Raw genomic sequence first — 27,256 nt, 5'->3', positions numbered from 1 at the left:
TAGGTTCCTATTTTTTTTTTATGAAAATGAGGTTACCGGTTCAGTAATGTCTGAACCTTACGTTAATATGGTAAAAACCTTCTTTATCCCGGAGTTTAGAAAGAAGACGTATTGACCGTGACCGTTTGTGGTTTCAGCAAGATGGAGCCACGGCACACACCGCCAGGGCATTCATGGCTGTTTTTCGTCCTTTGTTTGCCAACAATTTAATTTCAAGATTCGGTATGATTTTATGGCCTCCTCAATCCCCAGACATGACCATGTGTGATTTATTTTTATGGGGCTACCTCAAGTTCCGCATCTATAAAAATAATCCTCTTACATTAGATTAATTGAAAGATGCAATCCGCCAGGAAATCAGTGAAATTAATTGAGATTTGTTGCAAAAAGTCGAAGCTAGTTTCCGCGAACGCCTTCAAAAATGTATCGATGGAAACTGTCACCATATGCCTGATAATGTTTTCCACAACTAAAAATCCATCCGAGTATTATCATACCAATAAATTTTCCCTAAAGCAAAAACTGATTTTATGATTATTTCAAAAACATCCTAGTCCTCTGCCGCACCCTGTGTATAGGGGACTATTACAAATTGAAAAGGAGGGAAAATTTTTCGATTCTTCTTCGTTATCGAGCTATTATCAACTTTTTCCTTGAGATAGGAAATCCAAGGGATTGGGATCCGGGAATCTAGGTGCCCATGATATAGACCCACCTCTTACAATCCATCCGATAATAAAAATATTACTTTTTAATTAAATAAATGATTTGAAAAGATCTCAATTTCCCTATCCCCAAAAAATATTTCGTTCAGGAATCTTCTCATATGTAAGCCATAAACCAGGTGCACCGTCATCGTCGGAACGAACAATTTATTCTAACTGTTTTCTAAACTAATTTCATAGATCAATGGCAGTAGTAAATTTTCATTTAGGAATTGAACATTTAAAGCTGATGTTAGTCGGTTCGGCAGAAGACATGGTCCAATCACATTATTATTTAATTAACTTAGCCCAAATGTTTATCTACCATCGTCGCTAATAAGATCCTACTGCGTGTAAAGTGAGAGTTTTCATTTCTCAATTTATGTAGGTTATGACTATTTATGAAACCAATCTCAGTACAAGTAGATTCATCAGCTCATATAATATTTTCAATAAAGTGTGGGTTATTATATAGGTTATGCAAAAAAAATTTACGCAAAGCTCACCTATTCCCTTCATGCAAAACTTGAACTTTTTAAGGTCTAAATAGATAGAGACCATTTCTCCTTAATAATCTGTAAACTGTATCTTTTTGGAAATTAAGTTGGGATTCTACCATCTCAAAATTTGGACTTGGTTCCGCCTCCACAAAGTCAAGAATGTGTTCCTCTTGAGCGACGCTTAAGTATTAGTAGGCCTGATTTTTTCGGGGATTTAAATCGCCTGTTTCCAGTTCTACTCATCTTATGGTTTTTCTAGCAGGGTGCCGACGATTTGGAAGCCGTTTCGCATAGGTCTGAGCCGCAGCAGTGGCATTGTCATCACATATGTGCATGTATTTCTTTTAACATATCTACATATTCTCGATTACTGTAGTACCGTGTCATTTCAAACACACAAAAATTAAATAAATTATTCTTTTCAAAATGACAGAATGATAAATACACACATCGGAAAAGTCTAAGGATATTTTTATAAAATAATAAAATTATATAAAAAACATTTTTTTGGTGATCAATTTAAATCAAATTTGAAGATAGGCTCATCCTGTAGATTTCTGTGAGACAAACAGAATCTTAACACTGATAACAAATATTTTAGGAATTTTTTCACAAAACAGAAAAAACCATGGTTTTTATATTGCAATAAATATTCTGGTAGTCTCGATTTCGTTCATGGTACAGAGTTACTGCTTTGCAGAGTGAATAAAAAATGTGTTTTATCATGGAACGACGTCATTTAGCTTTGGACGAGATGAATAGAGCTGTAGGACTTCTTCAAGGAGGCATGCGGCAAATTGATGTAGCTGAGCGTCGAGAAGTCTCTCAGAGCGTTATAAGTCGATTGTGGCGGCGTTTTCGTGAAACTGGAAATCCAGCTGAACAACATCCAGGACGTGACCGCGCTACGACAGCTGCTCAAGATAGATTTTTAGTTTTAACTGCTAGAAGGCAACCTAACATTACAGCTCCTGAATTGGTTATCAACTTGCAGAGAGCACACAATATTACCGTAGGCCGTGATACTATAAGAAATCGTCTCCATGAAGCCAACCTCCACAATCGAAGGCCACTTAGATGTCCACCTCTTTCCAGAGGCAATCGCGCTGCGAGATTAGAATGGTGCCAAGAATATCAAAACTTGAATGAACATGATTGGGCTACAGTTTTATTCACCGACGAATCCAGATTTGGATTTCATCCAGATTCACGTCAAGTGAGGGTATGGAGACAATCTGGAAATGCAGAACGGTTAAGACATACCCAGGAAGTGTATACATACAGAGGGGGTACAATTATGGTATGGGCTGGAATAATGATGGGCGGTAGACCCGACCTCGTTTTTCCAGATCGCTTCCTTACAGCTCAGCAGTACATCGATACCATTCTTCAACCTGTCGTTCGTCCGTTTGCTGGCGCTGTTGGCCAAAACTTCCACCTAATGCATGATAATGCGCGTCCACATGTCGCACGCGTAGTGAGAGACTGGTTGGAGAACGAGGGGATTGATGTATTGCCATGGCCAGCACAATCTCCTGACCTTAATCCATGTATGGGATATGCTCCAACGAAGAATGACTCCACAGATGGGTGACATTTACACTGCCTTTCGTTTCCGGGAGCGACTGATAGCGGAATGGGCAAACTTACCCCAACAAAACATCGACAACGTTATTTTGTCTATGAACAATAGATATCGAGCCGTCATAAATCAGCGTGAAGGTCATACTTTGTACTAATTTGCGTTATTTTTTGTTCTATCTAATTTAAAAAACATTTTTTTTTCATTATACAAAACAATCAATTTTTAAAGAAATTGTAGACTTTTTTTTAAATTTTAGTTATAGGCAGTTCTTTATTTTTGTAATTTTGGTTATTTTTTTAGTATAGTAAAAGAGTCTTAATTACTATAATTTGGCTATTATTTATCCAGAACAATTAAAAAAAAAAGTCAAAAGGTCAATTTATAAAAATATCCCTAGACTTCTTCGATGTGTTTACATCGCTATAGCAACGTAATATTTATGCTAAACGAAAAGGGGGGTAATTTTAAAATAAAAAGCATTTTTCACATTTCTATAACGAAGAAGAATCGAATTTTTTTTGCACTCTCACTTTTCAACTTGTAATAGCCCCCTGTATATAATTCCAAAAGCACGTGCGTCAATTTTGAGACACCCTGTATATTCATCCGCAAATCTAAATGACCAATTGATTGGATCCGTAGAGATCCAATCAATTGATCATTTAGACACAATATTTATTATTGTTAACAATATTTACTACATACAATATGTACGTTACGTTTATAAAAAATACGTTAAAAAAATCATTATTTAAAAAATTTGTTGCTGGTTTATTTCAGTTAACTATTAATTTATGAGGTGTATAAGCAAGCAGTACAATGTTTATTCTTTGTAAATTTATTATACTTACGTTGAGCTTGGAGTTAAAAATAAACGAATTACCTGGAAAAACTTTTCGACGGCTCATAGGCGACGACTGAGTATGAAGCTCTTTTTTAAGTAATACAGGAGAATTATTAATAATAAAGTTTGTGATGTGATTCTTTCTAGGACTAAATCGAGTATTTCTAAAAGTAATATTGGACGGAGGTGCATTAGAATTTGGTGGAATCGAGATCGATTCATTTTGTTTATTTATAGAGCCCAGTTCTGATTTGGCACATTCGGTAACTCGAAGTAGTTCTACCCTCTTGTTGGCAAGACCTGGAAGTCGTCTCGGTGATAGGCCGTTAATATTCATTGTTCGTATGATTTGTTTGGCTTGACCTATTAGTTCCTTGTATTTCATATCAGCTTCTCTATCGCGTTTATCTATAAGAACTGTCGTTATATTTTTTTGAAGACATACTGAGTTAGAACGTTGCTTGTAAAACTCTTCTTGTTCATTTTGATGGCTTGTTTTAAGACTTGAACGTCGAATTACGAGGGGAGTAGCCCCTGCACTTTTTGATCCATCCTGATATGAATGAGAGTACCTGAAAAATAAGATAGAGCTTTGATATCATATGATTTAAAATGATCTGGGTGATCTGAAGTGGGAATGGGAATTTTGTCAAGTGCCGTGAAAAAAAAGAGACAAACATACTTTTTTCTACTACTGAAGAAAATTCAAAAAAAAATAAAATAACTTATTTTCTTCACTCTCTTAACGCATAAAAAATGTTCAAGTCAAATGTTATATAATATTTTAAACGCCGAAATAGGGAAATGTATATTATGCAAAAGTACGATTTCATTGAATTTAAAATAAGATAAGGACTTTTGTTTCCTTCCTTCTTGCATCCACCTGAGACGGTGGACCTTTAGACTGTGCAGCTAGGCCAATACGTCCATGTACAGTACCCCTCGCTGTAGTCTGTACTGCAGTGGAGGTGCTGCTTCGATTTTTGGCTCTTTAGCTCTATTTGTATAATTTAGGTTGATCACCCACGCCTCACTGTAAAGTGAGGTTAGGGGTTCTTAGTGTCGAGTCGTATTCTGCTTCTCTCACGATGCATATGGCACACGAACTTAATAAATATACCTAGACTGCCAATTCAATGAAAAGTAAATGACCACTACTAGGGAGCCGCCATTTTGAGGGATTGTGTCCTTTCGATGTTGGTCACTCTGATAAATTTCAGTTGTGCCAATTGTAGGGAAACAAAACAATTAAAGTTTTTGAGAGGTTATGTTTACAAAAATACAACATAGAAAGTTACATATAGGTAAGAATTTAAGATAGTTGCGTTAGATCTGTGATTTTTCTTGTACTTCTTTAAGAATTTCGTTACAATTCATGAAAGAAAGTAAACCTCACCTAAAATGAGACAAAGTTTCAATCAACTTGGAAAAGATGCATGCACTTTAAAATAGTTGTTTTATTATTCTGATAATCATGAATCTAAACTTAAACTTCAATCTTATAAATCCTATTCTATCTGTAGTCTGAGCGTTTAAGCGATGTAAGAATAAAGCCATAATCTCCCAGTAACATTTATATTTACAAATATTCCAAACAATAACTTTTGAATAAATAATAATTCTTAATTTATGCAAGTCTTATCACTTCGAGTTTTTTTATCTCGCCCTGCAAAATATATTAAAGAATGTGCCGATTGCCTGATTCATTCCAAAAACATCCAATCAGGTGAGCTATGCCGTTGAATACTTTAAGTTACAGTGGTGGATTAGGAAGGGTAGTACGTCATATCATAAACAACACAGACAGACAATTCACAATTCAAAAACACATCTTCTTTCGTCTTTGAAAGATAAAGAGCTACTATTTTGCCTGGGAGGGCTACTATTTTGCCAAAGAGGGCGACTATTTTGTCAAAGAGAGCGAGTGCCTTGCCTAAGAGGGCTACTATTTTACCGTTAACGATCTTCAAGTGTCACTGTTTGGAGAGAGAGTAGTAGTATCTTTGCCTACCTGAGACATTATTTTTCCTGAAGAGTAAAAGGCTTAATTTGCTCTAATCTAAATACAGCAGTGTAAGGTCTACTGGATCGTTCTGAGTGAATATCCTCCTTTACTCGATTGCCGTCGATAGCGGTCGTTGCAAAGTCGTCGAGGTAAACCCTCGATGACTTTCAAACGGCCTCTATATTTGGGAAGTAACTTTTTACTTTCATTATTTGCCGGAAAGCTTGTTACTTTTGTGAGTACGACATCTCCCACTGAATAAGATTTTGGTGGTGTTCGACGTTCATTAAACGATAAGTTTTGCCTGACTCTGTTTTCTTCGAGATTTTTGGCCGCTTGCTTCCGGATCTTTGTGACCTCTATAATCTCTTCGTCCAATACATTGTAAATGTCAGTTCTAAGTGGATAACCGAGTAGTAGCTCTGCGGGTCAGTGTTATGTTATGCGGTGTTTCGTGCTATTTATTCCTTGTTGAATTTGTAGTATTTTGCTGTCACAGTCGTCTTTCGTTGTACTAGCAGTTGATGTAGCCAGAGCCTCCAGTATGGTCTTGTTCATGGGTTCTACTTGACCATTACCTCGAGGAAGTCCAACAGCTGTTGTGAACAGCTTAATGCCTTTTCTATCGAATCGATTTAAAAATTAGTAATAAAACATTTTTGCATTTTTCCCATGAAAACTGAGACCACCCCAATTCACTTTCAATGAAACTATCATACCATATTTTGCTAGTCCCTTTTAATTTGCTTAAAGCTTAAAATGTAGTGGCCGTATCAGACCAATGCTATAAATTTTTATTATATTGAATAAATGGGTCAAAATCTGGTATAACGTTAGAAACGGTAATGGTCTTAGCGGGATACGACTTAATAGGAGGAGGTGTGTAACTTACAGTTGATCTGCTTCTTGACTTTCTTTTTTTTTGTGTACCAATTTTCCTATGGCTCTTGCACTCTTCACTTGATGTTGATGTCGATGAGGGCGACCGATGTCGCCTATCCTTTTTACTATTACGTCTCATTTTTCAATTTTGCACGAAACACCCTAAATTAGCCTTTTCTCAACACCTCCGATTCTTTTCCACCACTTCTGATGTAGTCTGAGCGTTTAAGCGATGTAAGAATAAAGCCACAATCTCCCAGTAACAATTATATTTACAAATATTCCAAACAATAACTTTTGAATAAATAATAATTCTTAATTTATGCAAGTCTTATTACTTCGAGTCGAACGAATATATCTATTCTCTTTTTGTTATCTCGCCCTGCGAAATATATTAAAGAATGTGCCGATTGCCTGAGTCATTCCAAAAACATCCAATCAGGTGAGTTATGCCGTTGAATACTTTAAGTTACAGTGGTGGATTAGGAAGGGTAGTACGTCAGATCATAAACAACACAGACAGACAATTCACAATAATTCGGTTTTGAGAAACAGTGAACCAAATACCTTGAAATATTCACTTATTAAATAAGGAGGAAGATACATCGCCTGTTCCAGACGATATACCCAAGCGTCGTTTACAAATCGCCAAAAACTAGGCAATCCGCTATATACACACGTCAAACGTCAGCGTCGTCAACTTCATTACCGTTATTCAATATATTTTTTGCTGGCAACACAAAAAATGTTCAGAGTGACCAACATCAAAAGGACACAACCACCATAAAAATGGCGGCCCCCAGGCAGTGGTCATTTTTGGGTATTGTGGCCATATGCATTAACAGTCCAGGTATATTTATTAAGTTCGTGATCTGGCACCATCCGGCCTGGTTACCAGCGTGAATGGGATCAACAAACCACCTTGGGTGGAAAGTGGTCTGAAAGCAGGCTTGGTAAAAAAAGAAAGGAGACCATATAATAAAATGGTAATGTCCAACTTAGCTCGTACATAAACCTAGTACAACTAAAAAAAATTTTACAATTTCTGATAATGAATAATTGAAATATGAAACCCAATGAACTAGATGTACTTTCCACCATCTGATCAATATGTGGAACAAAAGAGAATTTATTATCAAATACCATACTCAGGTCTTTCACTTCAACAAGCCTATTTAACTCATTACCATTAATCCAGTAATTAAAGAGACTTGGCTTTTTAGCGGGCAATAAAAAACAACTTTGCACTTTGAAACGTTAAAGTCAAGGCTATTTATTATATATCAGTGACAAATTGCGTTAACATAGGCTGGAAGGGCGGCGCAGTCTGCTAGACTGGTAATACGCAGAAAAATTATGATATCATTGGATTAGGCCAGCATCTCGCATCTAAATAAAGAAAGAAGATAATTTATAACTATTTTTTTTACGGAATACACTGGCACTAAAGGGCAAACCCTATGACACTCGTGTGTCATGAGTAGTGCCAGTGCTAAGAAGGTGTCTGTGGATATTTTTCTTGAAGTTCTGCAAGTTTTAATGTTCGGAAAAGTTGTGAACTCCCGGTTAATTCCACAGATTTGCACTTCTCTATAAAAAGGAGTCCCGATATATTGCGACGAGGCGTTTGCAGATAAACTCGACATTTATGAATGGCATCTGGCAGTCAAGTAGATCTTGCACGTATAGCTCGTGTAATGATATATACTAATTCGAAAAAGCATTGTCTTTTATAAACCCACATCCAGGAAGTTATAATATCTTCATTATATAATAAAGATGACACAAACATTTTTCATGGGGTACCTATGCCAAGTTTGCTGATTCACCACCCACATTCTTTAAATGCCAAGGCTACCTTAAAACTAGCCACAAAATTTCTGTGGTCAGCAACATCTCTATTATCATTAATATCTTGATTATTGTCATCTTGTCCGGCATCGTTGGGGGGTAAAGGTAGTTATACATTTATTTCAGCTTCAGAAATTAAATTTTTTCCCATTAGAGATAAATTGTGTAGTACACAGCAGGCCCGAATAAAGCGCACTATATTATCAATTTTGCTTAATTTGATATGGCACAGTTGTCGCCATTTTTGCTTCAGCAAGATCAAACAAGGCTCAATAACATATCGATTTGTTGATAGCTTTAAATTAAAGTTTCTCTCTATGGAGTTAAAAGATTCCTTAAACAGAGATAGCCACTGTGTCCCAGTAAATAAAAATCTTGACACCTCTCTACCAATTCCGCACATAGAGGAGAATTTTTAAAAACCTCAATATCCAACAAAAATATCCCTTAATCACATCAAATCAATAAATCATCAAGATCAATAAATCATGATCAAAAACCACTTGCATCTGAAAATAATTTTAGAAGGGTGAGTGAACAAAATTGTTGTTTAGGTGAAAAAATAGAATCTTCAGACTTAATATTCCAAAATTATATTAATCAAAGAATGCTGAAGGTTTAAGTGGTAAAACTCAGTAAAAACTATAAATAGGTATTTCTTATTTAACTGACCTGGATGGAGTAAAAATTCTTTCTATTTCAATATGAGTCTGGATCATTCTTAGGCTTATTAATCTTTATATGAGTATCATCAATGGCCCCTGGGAATCCATTTTCTCTAAAATGTTGTTCAATAGTTGTCTTTTCAAGATCAGATGGCCATTTGGTGACATTCTACTTAGGAAATGTATCATCCTTTTAAGAACGTAAAAAAGACAGCTGTCAAAAAAATTATGATGTCAAATCTATCTCCAACATCTCTAAATGAAGAAGCTTCATGACCAGCAAACCACAAAAAAGTTTATGTTTGTTCATAGGCTAATAGCTTGCCATTTCCAGCAGATTATGACTTAAAAAACTCACTTTCTTCAAATCTATGGACAATATCTTGAGCCATTTGTCTGCTAACTCGAAAATGCTCAACAAATTCTTGGCTATTGTACAGTGGTACAGTACAGTTTAAGGTAGCCTTCGTTTTTTGGTCTCCTGTGGCCTTGGAACAGGATATCTACTAGTTTATCATCACTCGATACATTCGAATCAAATCGATAATTTTAATACGAACTTGAAGAGTCTGATGACATTTTGGATTCTATTAAAACCCGAAATAAAAATTATTACATATTTATATACCCAATATATATGAACTTGTTCCACATGGTAGTTTGTTTATTAAATTCAGGAGTAGTTAGAACCATGAAAAACATGTACGGCATGAAATAGATTGGGAATCACCTCTGAGACTCTTCTCACACTGAGAGCACCTGGCTTGTTTGCTATTAAAAGAGGCCATTAAAGAGAATAACCAGAACAATCTCGATCGCAACTGTCGACCTCGCCAAATATCACACTGCAACTACAAACTGCTGGGGTTATGACATTTCTAAATATTCAAATAAAACCTATATTTACGTCTGCGCGGGCCAGTCGGGCAACTTTTAACTATGTAGAAGACCGGGTTAAAAAGTTGCTCTGTCCGCTTTCCTCCGACGAAATTTACCCTCAAATGTGAACGAGTTTAAATATTACCATAAACGCTTTACCCAGGCTGCCGAGTGCGTCCAGAGAACGCCAGACATCCATTGTGAACGCACCCCAGGCGTGATTATTTGCAACCCGATTTTAAGATTTACTTCTACTGTTTCAGTTCCTACTCACCTCACCGTCCATTTGGAGCGATTGATTTTCAGTTTATCCAGCTGTTTCCGTAAATTTTGCTACTAACTTAGATATATATTTTGATGATATGAACAAATTAGCAGTAAATATATAAATTTTATTCAATTTTGTGTGATTTTGAAGCGTACAAAAAATATTTCGATGATGTGCTTATGTGAGAAACTCACATAGTAAGTATATGATTTAAGTAATTTTAATATTACTCCTTTAATTTGCATAAAAGTACACTGAACAAGCGTGATGTCTATGTAAAACAGGAGATTATTATAATAATAGAGAATAACATTAAAAATTCTTTAGACACCTATAATGAGTTTTTGTATGTACTGGCATTTTCTTTACAAATTTAAGTTAAGGTGCAGAGACAGTATTCGAAATATCATTAGGCACCAAATTTATTATTTGGCTAAATGTGACAGTAAAATGCAATCTCAAAACTAATTATTAGGCTATATCGGTATTATTACTTATTATTAAATACTGCCTGGCAATCTGCTACAAAAGGTGCTACAAATACAATGTTGCCTACGTTACAAATACAACGTTGCCAACGTTGAATATTACTTAAAGTTAACATTATTTCAAAAATCCTCTTAAAATAAATCCGTTTACTAAAATTTACCTTGATCTTTCAAGCACATGCTTCTGCTTCTTATTCGAAGATTTTCTTCTTTTCTCACTTTGCTCTTTTCCCTTTCTCAGCATACGCCTCCTAGAGGAGCGTTTTCTTTGTATCTCTGGAAGTATATACATACAATGCCCAGCATTATGGATTTTGTTATTTATTTCTACATAGGAACCTAAAAGTAAAAAGTTAACCGTAAAAAAATAGATTGGTTTCAGTAATATGCTATAATGATATGCACTAAGTTTTCACACTTATACGTCGGTCCAACGAAGTCTTGGGTGCGCAAATCAACGTGTTAAAAAGGAACTGTTCTCTCTCTCTCTCTCTCTCTCTCTTTCTCTCTGTAGCACTTACAACCTAGGGTGGGTCTTGGCTGACACAACAATTTTCCTCCTCTGGATTCTGTCCATCATCAGCTCTTCAGCTTCTGCGATATTCAGAGTTGTAAGATCTGATACTATGTTGTCCCTTCAACATCGTCGAGGTCTTCTTAAAGATCTTCTACCGGTCGGGCCATGCTTCCATAGCAATTTAACAACTCTTGCACTTTCTGTCTTTTTACATGACCGGCCCATCTCAGTCGTTCGGCTTTAATTATTTTTACAATGTCTGGTTGGTCATATAGTTCTATTTTCCTGCTTTTTCTACTACGGTACTGTTGTGTAGTTTCATCCCGTGTAGTGTACCACGTAGTATATACACCGTAATATTTTTCTCTCTGCAATTCTCAATCTGTTCTCGTTCTTTTTCGTCATGTTTCAGACTTCACACGCCTAAGTCATAGTAGAACTCCATTAAAATGAACTGGTATATTCTTATTTTAGTCACTTAAGATATATTTTTGGATTTGATTATTTTCTGCAATGCCAAACAGCAGCGATTGCCACTGTATTCTGATGTTAATTTCCTTGGTCTATCACGTCAGACATGTGGTCCCAGATATTTAAATTCATAGACTCCTTCGAACTTGTATTGGTCCCTCGTCACATTTTGTCTTATCAAAGCGTGGGGATCGACGCTCAGTTCTTCATATGATCATGTATTTGGTTTTACTCTTATTTATTTTTAGGCCTATATTTTCCGCTGAAGATTTAATCTTTAGAAATTCTTCTTTAATGTTTAGAGTCTAGTTTTGACGATGTCTATGTCATCGGCAAAGGCCAATATAACACGGGGGCTCCGATTTTTGAATAAAAGAGTCTCCGTTTTTTTGCTTCCTTCACTACCTTCTTTAAAACTATAATCAAAAGTCGTGGAGAGATGGCGTCTCTCTGTTTTAAGCCATTATTTGTATTAAAAAAGGCTAAAAGCTTTCCTCCGATCCGTACTGCACATACGGAGCTCTTCATGCTGATCCTTGTTAACCTGACAAATTTATTGGTGATTCCTAGTTCTACCACAGCATTCCATAGCTCCACCCTCAGGACGTTCTCATACGCTTGTTTAAAATCGATAAAAAGTTGATGTAGGACTTTATGGTATTCCCAGCCCTTCTCCATTAATTGATGGATTGTGAAGATCTGACCTACGGTTGATCGCTTTTTTCTAAACCCACATGATAGTCATTTAGCTGATGATCGACATAGGAAGTTAGTCTTTTGAGTAGTACTACAGACCAAACCTTATATCCAGTATTTATTAATGATATTCCCTGATCGTTGGAAGCATTGTAATTTGTCGCCCTTTTGGGCACGATGTCACTCTTTTTCCAACTACTTGGTATTTTCTCTTCCTTACAAATCTGAAGTAAAAAATAGTAGAACTGTCTGAGAGAAGCAAGATTTGGCTCTTCGACCAGTGTATCTGGGGTGACCTTATCTTTCTCTTGGTCCTGCTGTACACTTAGTAATTGGTCGAAGTAACCTCTTCACACTTCCATCACCTCGCTATTATTTTCTACCAAAGATACCTTCCGTTATCTTTTTTAAAAAACATGTCAGTTCTCGATCTGAAACCTCCTTTAACGCTTCTTGAAAAATTTCCTATTGTGGTTATTTGGTCGACTTGCTTCCAGGTCTTCTAACATTGTTTAATCATTTGCTCCTTCCTATACTCTGATCGTTCTCCGGGCTGTTGTTCTTGTTTGTTTTTATTTGTTCCTATTGCGTTCGTTTAGGTTTTGCAGCATCTCCAGTCAGGCCATGTTTCTTGCCCTTATCTTCACTTTACACTCCTTGTCGATCTAAGAGTTCCTTCTATTTGCCCTTTTCTTTCCCATTATAGTTTGGGCTCTTGTAATTACTCATCTCTTAATGTGCGCCCATGTTGGCTCAACATCCTCCTGTCTAAATGTTGACTCAAGGTGTATTGTTAGACTCCTCTGGTATTCTCGTTTCTTGCTGTCCATCTTTGAATGTTGCAATATTCCATGTAGGGGGCTTGATTGTTTTGTTATACTTTTGGCTAGATACTTCTAATGAGTTACTTATTTTATTGGTATTACGTCACTTATAGCAAAAATCAATTTAGATATTACTATTTCACACGCTCAAAAAATTGAAAAGAAGAAGAAAATAGACTTATTCACGTATTTAAAAGAAATACGAACTCAAATCTATAATGATACCGTTCGATATACTTTTCAATAAGTTTTAAATACAATAATTTACTTGAGGTATAATAGACTTTTTATATACCTAGGAGCTGAGGTTTAATCTAATAATCTCTGAGCTCGTTTCTTCTTTTCAATATCCTACCTAACTTTGTTATGAATATTAAAATTAAAAAACGATAAAAACAACAAGAAGACTTATTTTTTACCCAATAAAATAAGTAACTCATTATGAATTCGTCACAACAATACAGTTTTTTTCTTAGATACTTCTACTCGTACTTTAGGTCTAACCAAAAAATGGTCACTGCACCCACACCTCTGAGGCTTTATACGTTGTTTATATTGTTGCCGTATCTTTAGTAGCATTAATTAGGACATGGTCTATTTGGTTCTTTGGTACTCCATCGTTAGATATTCAAAATTGTTTATGAATGTTCTTGTGTTCAAACATTGTTTATTAGATCAGTAAGTTATTGGATGTCCATGTCCACAAGTCAGATTCTGTTATCGCTGTAGTACTCATATAGGCTTGGTTTGCCATATACAGGTCTAAAGGCCTTCTCTTTTCCTACTTTAGTGTTTAAGTCTCCCAACATTATTATCATGTCATGTTTCTGTTTAAAGTTCTGTTCTAAAATATGTCATAAAAGACCTGCTTACTTATGTCATCTTTTTCTTCAGTTGGAGTTCAGATTTTCCGACCCTTTGGTGTCCTCAGTTCGTCCACCCGATCTCCTGTGATATCCATATCGATTTCCTCTAGCTGTTCTATTATTGTTTACGCTGCTCCTAGTCTCCAGCTTAGTACATTCAGGGTTCTAATACTCATATTCTTTTTATATATCCATGGTTGTCGTCTTTCATCCGCCCTATTCGGAGGCAAAGCGTTGGCTACTTCGTCCTCTACTAAAATACCTAAAAGGCCAATTGGTGAGAGACGACTGGCACGAATTGGCCATCCGATGGATTCCGAGTTGTGTTGGGTGCAACGTTCATTCACACTGCACGCTTATTTAGTTGACACTTTTGCCAATAACAAGAGAAATATAGGAATAAATAAAGGTACATTCTAAAAATCAAGAATGTATTCCCTGTATTGGTTTCTATTTAAGAACTGCGAGAGTGCAGGAAGGAACTAGGCGATTTAATTTCGAGTCAATCGATTATAAATGGTCTTTACTTTAAATTTACCGTTGGACTCCTACACACCTGAATGTTAGAATGGAGTTTTATGATCGACTCGGATATTGTAAAGATAAATATTTCCGAGCAATTAATTAGTTAAATTGATTAAACAATTTATTTAATTAAATGCTCCTTGAATGATCTGAATAAAATACTATTTATTTTATTAGCATTTTCAAATTTAAGTTTTGATTTCTACATTCGGCATAAGACTAATAAAAATTCAACCTTTACAACAACAAATAACTTTTCAACAGCAAATAACATAAGGACCCAAAAACGAGAATCCCTCTAAAGGGATATATTATGTCTTAAACTAATTAATTAAATCCCAAATAGTACATGGATGCTCCTATCGGACGCTCACATAAGTGGGCGATCGGGGAATGAGTGAATCATTGTTGTTCTTTTTTCAACTTAATTAGCTTAAAGCTTTGTCTGTGATTTTTTATTGTATCTTAATGCATCGGTAATCTGGTACCCCAGAACTAAAATAACTATTTACCTACCGTTATCGATAAAATCAAATTCTTCATCTCCATCATCTTCTTCATCACCACCATCTTGTCCCGTGTCAATATCACTCTCACAGTCGGTGGGATTGCTATCGCTCAATATGTCTGTTTCTTTCTCATAGATATAGCTTTCATCATATTTTCCCATCATTTCATTTAATGTGTAGTCCTCATCATCACTAAGGGATTTAGAAAATCGATGTTCAAATGATTGATTTAAACCTGCGCTGAGTGAGGAGCATGAAGAGGAGGAGATCGACTTACGATGATTTGTGGATCTAATATATCTACAAGTATCATTAATGCTAAAATAGAAGTTAAAGTTTTAATTATCATTTTATTTCAGTGATAAAGAAGTACAAAACATAATTTTGAGTCAAGAAAAGAGCAAGAGCAGCGTGCAATTGAATTGTAGCTTTATTTAAATCGTCAATATAACGTATTGATTATTACTATTAGATCTTAGTTAGAAATAGTATAATTTGTATCATGTATATTTTTTTGGTCCTTCCGTTTGGTATGGTTTTTGAACTGAAAGAACTGGTATATTACAAAACAATTTTACCACCAACCAACAGTTTTTATTGTACTCTCGACACGTGTTTCGCTTTCAACGTTAGCATCTTAAGGAAAAGATTATAACTCATTGATTGATTGTTTTGAGGTACAATCTTCTTCCAAAGATGCCAACATCCTTAGCGAAACACCTGTCGAGAGTAAAATATATAGTTTTGGTTGGTGGTAAAACTGTTTTTTGTAATTTACGTGTCACACCAAAGGTTCCAAGCATAGGACTATAAACAACAATAAAAAACATATAAACAAAAAGAAAACATTGTACCGGGGATATGATAGAAAAATTATGGTCCATATATATACTTGGACATACTTTATAGTATTTATTTTCACTTACGGACTTTTAATATTTCGGTAAGCCACAGGCGTCACTTTAGTCTCCTGCCTAATAGGCAAGGGGCTAGATATAGTACTGTTAGCGCCACCCGGTAGCCATGGATTAGTTCTTATCCTATTTCTTTGCCGCGGTGATAATAGACCTGACTGTTCGGTGGGATTGCTAAGAAATATTGGTTGAGTTGTTGATAATGGATTTTCTACTTTTGTGTCTTCTGTATAGCATTTCCCCTGAAATATACTTAAACTTTACTTTAAGTGCTGGCTACATAAAATATTAAAACTGAACTCAGGAATTCACTCCTGACCCGAACATACTTATGCCAGGAACATACTTTTATGTCAGAAGCACACTCTTTTTATTGACAACGACAGATTACAAAACTTTCAACAATTACAAACCTTAGTCGTGTTGACTGTTTACCTTAATTGATTTTCTAGATAAACAAAAAAACTGATTTAATGTCATCAAACTTCGTCTCTTTCAAAGACCCATGGAATAATTTGAAAATACTTGTTGCACAGATAGTACTAAAATACAGAGAGGTAAGAATGTATTTAACTCTACTATGATCTGATATAAGTCTCTCACAAATTATGTAAACTAAGATAAGACAAAAAAAGTAAAGTAAATAGTCAGAATATGAAGAAATAAGTCTCTGATAAAATCGAAAGTAGTCGTCCATTTTTTTTTAAGAACCTCACCTATAAAAAAAACTATAAGTTTGGTCAAAAATCTCGAACATAAATTTAAATTGAAAATAAGCTACACAGGTTTCGCCCCTAAAGAGATCATACATTTTTTTTAATTTAAATCTATTGATGGTGTTTTCTTAAGTAAAATTGCTAAATAATAATATATCAAAGAACTGTTATATTTTTCATAACACGCTTATTAATAATGGCTTGCATTGCTAAAACGGTGGATTTTTACAGAGTTAAATATAAGTAAGCTAGCTTGACGTTTTTTTTGTCAATTTATGAAAATCTGAATGATTTCTTAGACAGAATGTCACTTTAAAAAATCGAAATCGCAGGTGAAATATCAATATAGTGATCCATGAATCCAATAACTGATGGGACATTAATGCCTCAATTTCATAGATGTCTGTGGAGAAGGTGTTGTTGACCCTCTTCTGTTGGATTTGGTGGCAAATCGTAGTAAAACTAAACAGTACAAACATTTAAACCACCCAGAGGTGCGCTGACGACATCTTTGCAGAAAACTCAAAAAGCACTGAATTTGGTATAACACTATAATATATACTTATAGTGCACTTGGGTATGCCTAAGTGCAAACACTGAGCAGAAAATGCAATTGATCCCAAACAACTGTGACCAAAGAAATAATCTCTCTTTAAATCTCCTAGGCAAAGATGTAAAATTTGCCCAACTACTGGGTTTCATACAATATGTATTCATTCTTAATCACTAACTCTCTTTGAAAAATGAAAAGTGACATAAACCTGAATAAGGCGGAAAATTTGAGGAGAGGCTACCTATAGTGGATAAAATGATCAATAAAAGCCCTTAAATTCCTAAAATTTATCTCAGAATAACAAGCTTAGCTAACTAAAAGAGAGTAACTCTTTTCAGGAGGCTTAAGGCACATTGGTGTAACAGGTAAAGAAATACAGGTGCGGGTTTGTATAATCATGTATTGGCTATACCAGTATCCTCGGAATATGACTGCCTGAAAGAGAGATCAAAGAAACACATGAGAAATATTGGAATCTAGGTAAGTAACAGCAAGCAGATGTTGTTGTTTAAAACTAAGCCAAGAGGTGGACAGTTTTTAAATATTTTTTTTACAGAATACACTGGCACAAAAGGGAAAACGGGCCCTATGGCACTTGAGTATTACGAGTAGCGCCAGTGCTACGAAGGTGTCTGTGGATATTTTTCTTAGAGTTCTGTATGTACGGGAAAGACGTGCTTCGGGAGTTGATTCCATCGACTAGCACTTTTTTATAAAAAGTTCTAGCCATCTGCAGATGCACTCGATACTCAAGAGTCGCATCTGCCTCTTGAGTAGATCTTGCGTGTATAGCTTTTGGTGGAATAGTATGACCCAGTTCGGAAGACATGATAGAACTAATAAAATAGTCAGGTCCGCCACCTTCCTTATATGCGCCAAACTGTCTAAGCTGCTAGTTATAAGACGTATGATACTCTTCTGGATGGAAACAAGCAACTTCAAAGTGTGTTTGTGTGTAGAGAGCAATTCTCAAGAGATGGACGAATCTGGGCCTTATAAAGCGTTAAAAGCTGTTGCGCGTTTTCATTTTAAACAGAGACCCAAGTTTTTGAGAAGCCGCTTTACCTATTCCTGCTACCTGATCATGTCAAAACATATTGCTTCCAACCTCGACAACTAACCAGCGAATTGAAGAAGACAGCAAACATCCAAAGGTATTGCACAGAATTGACCATATTTCTCGATAGCTTCGGCCCAAACATAGGTGACATAAGCCAACTATTGTTTTATTATTTATTATTTATATATATTTTTATTATATATTAGATTGCCAGTAGACCTGTGTTTTTAAAAACAAACCCGGCGGCGTATTTACATACTATACTACAGCACAGAGCACCATAGAACTCGGCGGCTCTGCACCGCAGTATAATATGTAGTTGAGAAATGCGCTTATTTATCACTACATACTATACTACGCTACAGAGCATTAGAAAGAAAAATGTTTTTATGTGATTTTTTGGGGCTGTAAAATTGGTAGTAACAGTGAATGAATGTGTAATTATTTACGGTATTATTATTATTGGTTTTTGTTTCATTTTTGTTGGTGATTTTAATTTAGAAGATGAGGCGTGTTAAAATATTTAATGAATACATTAATGGTACTTTAAAATTTAAAAATAATGTTGTGAAGGTGTGTTGTATTTTGGGTTTTAGAATTTCGATAGTGCTTTATTTTTAAGTTAGGTTTATTATTTTTATGTATATGAATAAAGTATGTATTTGAATAGGTACATATAAATCATTGTTAGATTTTAATAAGGTGCTACCTATTTAGTTTAGATTTAGAAGATAGGTTTAGAAATTTAGGGCCTAATGAATAAAAAGAAAGGAATTACCTACTTCTGCTTAAAATATGAAAGCAAAACCTGAAGACTTTGCGGATTAGAAATGGTAGAATTAGATGCATATTCTTGTGTGTTAATGAGACAGAATGTATAGGAATATACAGGTTATTATTTATTTTCTTTTTATTTTACTCATCTACCTAATATTGTCTAACATAGATTGGACATATTACCTATCTATAGACAATATTACTAAACTTAAGGAGTTTATACGAACACCACTGTTAATTAGTAAGAAAAAGCTGTAAGAAATCATTCAATATTTTATTAGATCTATTTCATAAAAAAAAATAAAAGAGATGATACCTAGTATTCATAACAAAAAGATTCAATTCAATAGTACCTATCTTAAGAAGAATTGAAATATTTAGTGATATATTGCGGTTTGACGATTGTAGGGCACAAGTTAATTTAGTGACCTTGGAGCCTTAACGGATGGATATTTCTAACTATTAATCTATTATAGAAGTGATGTTAGAAATATCCATCACACACAAATGAAAATAACAGTGAAGAAAAAGATGACACACTTACGTTTTTTGGTTCAAAATTTGCCTTCATATCTGGATCTTATCCAGATGATCTATTTAAGAGAAAAGAAGTTGCGGTAGAACAATTAAGTCAAAATTTTTCAAATCTCGTACAGATGGTTAAAAGAGACTCGATTCCTGAAGCAACAAATATGTGAAACTGAACAAAACATTAGAAAAAATAAAAACCTCATCGGAGCTGCTAAATGTATTTAGTAGAATGAAGAATATAGAAAAAATAATTAAAGTACAGCCTACGTCCACAAGTAGAAGATCGAATTCAGGCAGGAAGGCCAGCAAAAAATGAAAAAATCATCCGAAGACGTAAGGTTCCAAGGTCACTTAACCAAGTTGTGGACTGCAATCGCCAAAGCACCAAATCTCATTAAAAAGTTTCTTTTAGGCTAACTAACTATAATAAAATTACTAATTTAGATACTAATACAACTAATTAGATAATAAGGTTAAGATATTAACATAAAGTTTGGTAGACTGAGATATTTTATTTTTATTTTACGTCAAGTACCTGTGTTTATTTTTAACAAATATTTGTTTAATACCTATAAATCTGTTTTATTTTTATATTAAAATTAATCTAATAAAATAATCCCTTACAGTCGTATCCTTACTTGGTACGCCTAATTCTAAACAGCTTGCAAACTATTCTAAAATTGCAAAAAAATTTAAAGCAAACTTTAGAAGAATACTTAACGTAGTCAAGCTTAACCGCTGAAGGAGTCTTTAATTTAGTTCTTAATTCATATGAATTGCAGAATAATATAAATCAACTTTTGCGCTATTACTATTTTGTGGTTCAACGTGTGGCTACGTTGAACATTTTTACCAACATAAGGGCATTTTTTCGCTATTTTAAAAAAATGTTTATTCCCTTGTATCCATGCAAGCAGATTCACTCTCATAACATTAGGTATTTGTTTTCAAATTTTCCAGTCGCATCATATTCATTAAATATTTAAACATCCTTTATTGTATATCGAAATAGCCAGCAAAAAAAACAAAATTCAATAATAATAACAACATAAATAATCATTAAATGTGTTACTACCAATTTTAGAGCACCAAACAAATCACAAAAACATTTTTCTTTCTAATGCTCTGTAGCCTAGTATAGTATGTAGTGATAAATAAGCGCATTTCTCGACTACATATTATACTGCAGTGCAGAGCCGCCGAGTTATATGGTGCTCTGTGCTGTAGTATAGTATGTAAATACCGTGACGCTAATGATGTTGGTGGACACCAGGTATTTCAAAATTTGTTGGTTGACGAGTTTCTACATTATTTTGGCGATTGCAGGGACTAAAACAATCGGACGGTTTTTCATTTTTCGGTATGGGTTGAATCCGACCAGGTTTCCAGTCATCCCCTGCATATTTCCTAATATAAACCGGCTTGTACTTAAAATCAGTAGCTCTGTTTAATCAAAACTCAACAAATTTTTTAAGTCGTAATTTTAGCAATAAATTAGTTAGTAGTACATTTTCAGCACATTCTGTTAACCTCTTAATAAAAATCTTAACTTAATGTATGTAGTATGATGTTCACGATATTTCACTGTAATAATTCTAGAATTTTTGCAGCTGCTTCCTGATAAACTATATAAATAAGAGGTGTCCGTCTTGAGTTCGTATAAACTTCCACCCCTCTTCTATTCCTGATTTCAGTTGGAACTGGTATGACTACTTATAGCGGTTATCATTAATTTAACAGATTTTTTTCTACTAAGCAGTCTTAAAGCTTGTATCGTTCTTAAAACTGATATTAAATATATTTGTTACGCTCAAATTTCACTAAATATATAATAGATACCTTTAAACATTCCTTAGGTACGACTGCTGGTGAAGATATCCGATCGCTAAAATCTTGAGGTGCTCTCGAGGATGCTACCCCAAAAGGGTTAGGAGCCAATGGTTTTTCTAGAAAATAAATGTTAACTTTTATTTTTCGTCAGTTTTGCAGTTTTAATAATGAACATAACCTTTTCACCCAATTTATGAGTTTTTGATAATGTTGGTTGTATAAGACCTTCTTATGTACAGTGCTTTTCTTTAATGTCCCCCCCCCCTCCTACTCCCCTCTTTATTTTTTAAACGGATCAATTCAAAATATTGAAACTTGAGGTAATATAATTGATGAATGAATACTATGTTTTAAAGCAAAATTCACAGATGAAAATTTCAAGATGGCTGCTGGGCGCCATTTTGGAAAAAAAATTAAATGGAAAGGATGGTTTTGTGGCACATCATTTTGAAGCTGCTGATGAGTACTTTATACCCCTAAAATATAAATTCAATATCTTTACCTTATACAAAATGGTGGCGCATTTAATAATTAACTGAATACCAAAACACTGACATGCATATCTCTACAAATAATTGTTATTCTCTGCTGTATCCATAGCGACAGTGATAATTTCGATAAAAGTTTGTTTTGGTTTTTTTTTGTTGACAGTGACAAAAAAAAAACAGTACGAAAACAAATATCATTGTGCAGTTAAAATATTCTCATTTAGTTTTCGATTTTAGTGGTAGTTTAAATCGGTCAATTCTCGTTCATTGGAAGACAAAATCGAAGCGATATTTATTTACGGTGCGACGCATAACTTTCACGAAACCGAAAGGATTTTCAACGATCGTTTCCCGAATCGTCCTATTTTTATAAAATATTTATGGGAACTCGTATCTAAATTTACAACTACTAGTAGTGTAAAGAACAAAAAGCCCTCAGGACTTCCGTCCATTTCGGAAGAAAAGCAAGTTCAAATAATTGGTGAGATGATAGTTAATCCCCAACAATCAACTTCCTCCGTCGCGAATGAACATGAAAACCTCATATTCATTCGCGTCCTACCGTATGGAGACTTTTGAAAAGGAATAAGTATTATTCGTACAAAATCCAAAATGGTACACTAGTTAACTGAAGATGACCCTGATTAAAGAACAGAATTCTGGGAAACTATGACGGAAACGCACGGACACATACGACGGAATTGCACGGCATCCTACCTATCTCCACAATATTTGTTTTAGTGATGAATGTACATTTTTTCTCAACTGTAATGTTCATAGACAAAATTGTCGTTATTGGAGTGACACTAATCCTCACGTCTTTCCAAAAACTCATACTCAATATCCAGAAAAAACAAACGTTTAGACAGTGATATTGGGAAACCATATTGTAGGGCCTCTATTCATCGAACAAAATTTAACAGGGAAACTGTATTTGGCTATGCTGGAAAATACTATTGACCCTCTAATCACCGAAATTGTCAAAACGAATGCTAATGAATTCGATATGGATATATTCCAGCAAGATGGAGCTCCACCACACTACTCCAAAGAATGTTTGTGAAATTTAGGACCGACCGTTCTTTCGTCAAGAAGTTCAAGGCGACCACTTCCAGCATCTTCTCAATTGAACTCAATGTATTTATTCGATATATCAAATTAAATATTATTGTATTCAGGTAATTATTAACTGTACCACAATTTTTTAGTAGGTAAAGATATTGAATTTATATCTAGGGTTATAAAGTACTCGTCAAGAGCTTCAAAATGATGTGCCACAAGACCACCCTTTACATTCAATTTTTTTTCTAAGATGGCGCCCAGCAGCCATCTTGAAATTTTCATCTGTCAATTTTGCTTTAAAACATAGTATTCATTTATCAATTGCATTATCTCAAGTTTCAATATTTTAAATTTATCCGTTTAAAAAATAAAGAGGGGCAGACATTAAAGAAAAGCACTGTATATGAGATTTGACAATGATTATTGTACTAAAATTTTAAAATTGAAATTTAATTTTTTTATTGTAGAAAAATTATACACCGCTGATCAACTTACGTCTTGGGCGCGAAAATCAACGTATTAACTTGTACAATAACAAATTTAAGTCACAAGTTGAAGAGGGACCAATAACATTTATCCTACTCCTCCCTCTACTAACTAGAGTTCAACGCAAATTTAACGTAGGGAAGGGTGAGATGTGCGGCTTATTCATTATCAAGCCACAGCTTAACTACGAAACTCCGTAGTTAAGCTGTGATCAAGCTGTCAGCACAAGTGGGGAATCGGCGAAGTACTGCTGTTGCTATTTCGGCATCCAGGAAAGAAATTGTATCAGTCATATAGAGATTGACAGTAAAATAACATTTTATTTATGTTAAATATTTAGAAATATGGTCCACTTAGAAACAATATGAAAAATACGCCATAAAAGTGACTTATTAGTTATGAAAACTTGTCAAATATGTTGTCAGTAAGGGATAATAAACTGTGCCTATCATTTTGTGTGTATAATAATATAATTAATACCTGAAGCTCTCAAGGTCCTTCGTTCTGGAATATAGCAGATTCAACCATTAGGTAAAATCATTGAACCAAAAAATCTACGAGTATTAAGACCTACAAGCATACTCCTAATTGTTCTGGGTGACTTAAAGGCCAAAATCGGAAAGGGTGCTGGCTAAACGACAATTTTTTAGTATTTTACATATTTTAGTAGCTTTAAGTATCCATGCATAATTATATAAAATTGTTTATGTTAGTCGATCAAGGTGTTTACGATGGATTTTAAGCTCACGTTTGTTATAAGTTCAAGCAAGGTCGTAATTGGCAAATTAAGATTGATATAAATAGTTGTTAATTTTTGTGAATAAACCAGTATTGAGTTCTACACCCAGTAGTCTCTCATTGCTCAACACGCAATACGAGAGGTGTCTATTGCAATTTTATATACAGCACCACCTCTCTGCCGCCAACACTTTTTTTAAACAACATCCTAGATGTCTATAGACGTGGAAATCCGCAGCCGATCGCGGTAACCATATAGTGAGAAATTAAATAAGTTTCGTACTGATCAAGAGCCATTTAATAAAGTTTCTGAAATCAGCAACAACATACCCTGGCGCCGACGTCAACAGCAACCACAATCTCGTAGTAATAAGTCTACAGATTCGTTTAATCTCCACAAAAAGATTAAGGAATTCAAAAACACACAACGCCAGCAGATCCACGTTAGTTTTTTGAAAGACTCTAACGACAAGATGTTAACGAGCGTTAAGGAAAAGCTTAAAAGATCAAAGGAGTATGCTGAATGCTGTTATCATGACAGAAGAAGTGAGGCGCGCTAAAAAAACTGTAGAAAAATTACAGGGCTATAGGACTAGACAATATTTACGAGGAAACCTTGAAATTAATCGTGAAGACAAGCTGGAGAGACGCAATTTGGATTTAGGAATGGTGTGGTCACACGCAAGGCCTTCTTCTTTATAAACGTTCCCACACAGCGATGCAGACACATGAATGTTGATATATGCTATTGTTTTATTGATTACCAAAAAGCTTTCGACTGTTTCTCGCCCCAGAAGCTCATTGAGATCATAAAATACGCTGGAGTCGTTACGTAAGATCTGAACATCATCACGCAGCTGTATTGGCACCAAACTGCAGAGATTAGGATCGAGAGCATATCATCTGAAGAAATAGAAATCAGAAGGGGTATTAGACAGGGGTGTATCTTGTCCCCTATCCTCTATAATATATACTCGGAGGCAGTGTTCCGGAAGATACTGGAGAATGTGAAAGAGAGCGTTCAAATCAACGGCACCCTTATTAATAATATACGATTTACCGTCGATACGCCGACAGCTTGCCACATCTCCAAAATATGATGGATCTCATCGTTGAACAAAGCACATGGTATGGTATACTTATAAACGTTGCTAAGACGGTGGGTGGGTTATTGAAGGCACCTACACGGTCGATCCTTCAAATTAACAGTCACTGTGTCATTCGTTAAATATCTTGGAACTCTCATCAGCGAGAATAATGACCCCAAAATAGAAATCAGATCAAGGATAGAACAGGCCAGAAGGACTTTCATCTGTATGAAGAACTTCTTCACCAATAGAGACCTAAAGGTACAGCTCCGCATACGTATATTACACTATTTTATCTTCCCAGTGCTACCGTTATAGCTTCGAGAGCTGGACATTCTACCAATGAATAGAAAACCGCATTGACTCGTTCGAGATGAACTTTTTGAATAATCAACGAGAAAGTAGTAAGGAGAACAGGTAAAGATATAGGTAAAGATAACTTTATATTAGTGTTACTACTGGTTTAATTTTTAGTGATGCTAGTTAGTTAAAGTTTAGTTAGAATAAGGTGCTCTTACTATCTGGAGGTATTAATACTGGCTTATTCAATTTACAAGTTAGACTAATTCGATAGTTATGACACTAATGACATCAAATTAATCTGACTGCTGGCAACCATCAAAGAACGAATTTTTCTATAAGGATTGTATATACTGGGATACCAGCGCCTCTGACTCCTCTTCGAGGGAAAGATAGAGGGTAGACGATCTGTGGACCAAGACAAAACTCATGGCTGAAGCATTTACGTCGATGGATCGAACGAACATCTATAGAGATTTTCAGAGGCACGGTATCACGCACCATTGGAGTCGGTTGGATCGCCAACCTTCGTAGGTAGTCGTCCTAAGAAAAAGAAGCATACTCCCGCTGCTGTCAAAAATATTTGAAAAACACATTTCACCTCAAAATCACATCAGCAGATTGAGGCATTTGTGGAGTAGTGTAGTATAATTACAAGCTGCCATCCTGGATTTAGAAAAACTTTAGCACAGCGTCGGCTTTATTTTAGATGATATAAGGGAAAATCAAGAATATAAGAAAAGTACTTGTATGACGCTATTGGATTTCAGTGAAGCACTAAGTATTGCGGAGAACCTTTGGTTATGGGAGGAAAAAGAAAGTCTTTTCCAACGCTATTGGCCTCGGTGAGGCAGGACGAGTCATCAGGCAATAGCCCTCTTCACTGTCCACTGTCCTGAAAGTTGATTTAAACCCATTTTAAAAAGTTAGTGTTTTTACGCCAAAACTATGCTAATGAATAAACAACGACTTCCTTCAACTAGTTATAGGTATTATAAAGATCTTTGAACTATACAGCAGAAATATTTCTTAAATAGATCTGCGGGACTTTACATTTTACAAAATGTATCGTCCGTAGCGACAGTAGCTAGGCCTTTTTATGGAATCTAGGCCTCTTTTATGCTTTTAATAGTGACTGAACTCTATTTACTAAAAAAACAAACTGGAGAAGAAAATTAAAAGAATTTTATTTAATGGTTTGAATATGGAACATCCCTTTTTCACTAAATGTTTTATCTCGGCTGTTGGCAACAAAAATATCGTCATAACTCCTACTAGAGTTGTTAATTGTTGAAGTAGCGTTAATGTATGTAAGGATCATAAAAGATTGAATTTTTACTTTGAATGCAAAGCACCTACTTTCATTTATGATATAACTTACCGGTTCCTGCTTTTACATTCTTAATAGGATAATCTGGCGGTGCTCCTCCAGGTGAGGTACCATCGGTACTATATCCAGTAGAATATGCAGATTCTGGGGAAGATAAGGTAGTTGCGGAATATCGCATTTGGCTTTCGGACGGTTTATTAGGTTGACTACTATATTTCTTTTTGGAAGATTCGGCGCTAACTTCCTAAAATAATATAAAAGCATCATATAACAAAAAAATTATGAAATGGTAGATAATATAATC

At 35.0% G+C, this 27,256-nt stretch overlaps 1 protein-coding gene and 1 long non-coding RNA gene across 4 annotated transcripts in view; one reads left to right on the top strand and one right to left on the bottom strand.

Moving 5' to 3' along the window:
• LOC126748317 (uncharacterized) overlaps positions 1-27,256 on the bottom strand; it is a 78,969-nt gene that overhangs the window by 10,205 nt on the left and 41,508 nt on the right. For 2 of the 3 annotated variants that reach the window (XM_050457460.1, XM_050457461.1), the window contains 6 exons: positions 27,004-27,196; positions 21,470-21,576; positions 16,006-16,235; positions 15,087-15,397; positions 10,833-11,010; positions 3,673-4,205 (listed from right to left, as the gene is read on the bottom strand). In XM_050457460.1, coding sequence (XP_050313417.1) covers positions 3,673-4,205; positions 10,833-11,010; positions 15,087-15,397; positions 16,006-16,235; positions 21,470-21,576; positions 27,004-27,196 — 1,552 coding nt within the window. The remainder of the gene's footprint in view (positions 1-3,672; positions 4,206-10,832; positions 11,011-15,086; positions 15,398-16,005; positions 16,236-21,469; positions 21,577-27,003; positions 27,197-27,256) is intronic. The other variant, XM_050457462.1, reaches the window with a different exon arrangement.
• LOC126748329 (uncharacterized) lies at positions 16,477-19,734 on the top strand. The gene is made up of 3 exons (XR_007664698.1): positions 16,477-16,550; positions 17,601-17,742; positions 17,819-19,734. It is a non-coding gene; the product is annotated as an uncharacterized LOC126748329 (long non-coding RNA).

The sequence above is a fragment of the Anthonomus grandis genome, chromosome 22 (assembly GCF_022605725.1).
Source record: "Anthonomus grandis grandis chromosome 22, icAntGran1.3, whole genome shotgun sequence".
Lineage (NCBI taxonomy): Eukaryota > Metazoa > Arthropoda > Insecta > Coleoptera > Curculionidae > Anthonomus > Anthonomus grandis.
The sequence above is the reverse complement of the archived record's forward strand: the minus strand, read 5'-3'. Positions and strand labels throughout refer to the sequence as shown.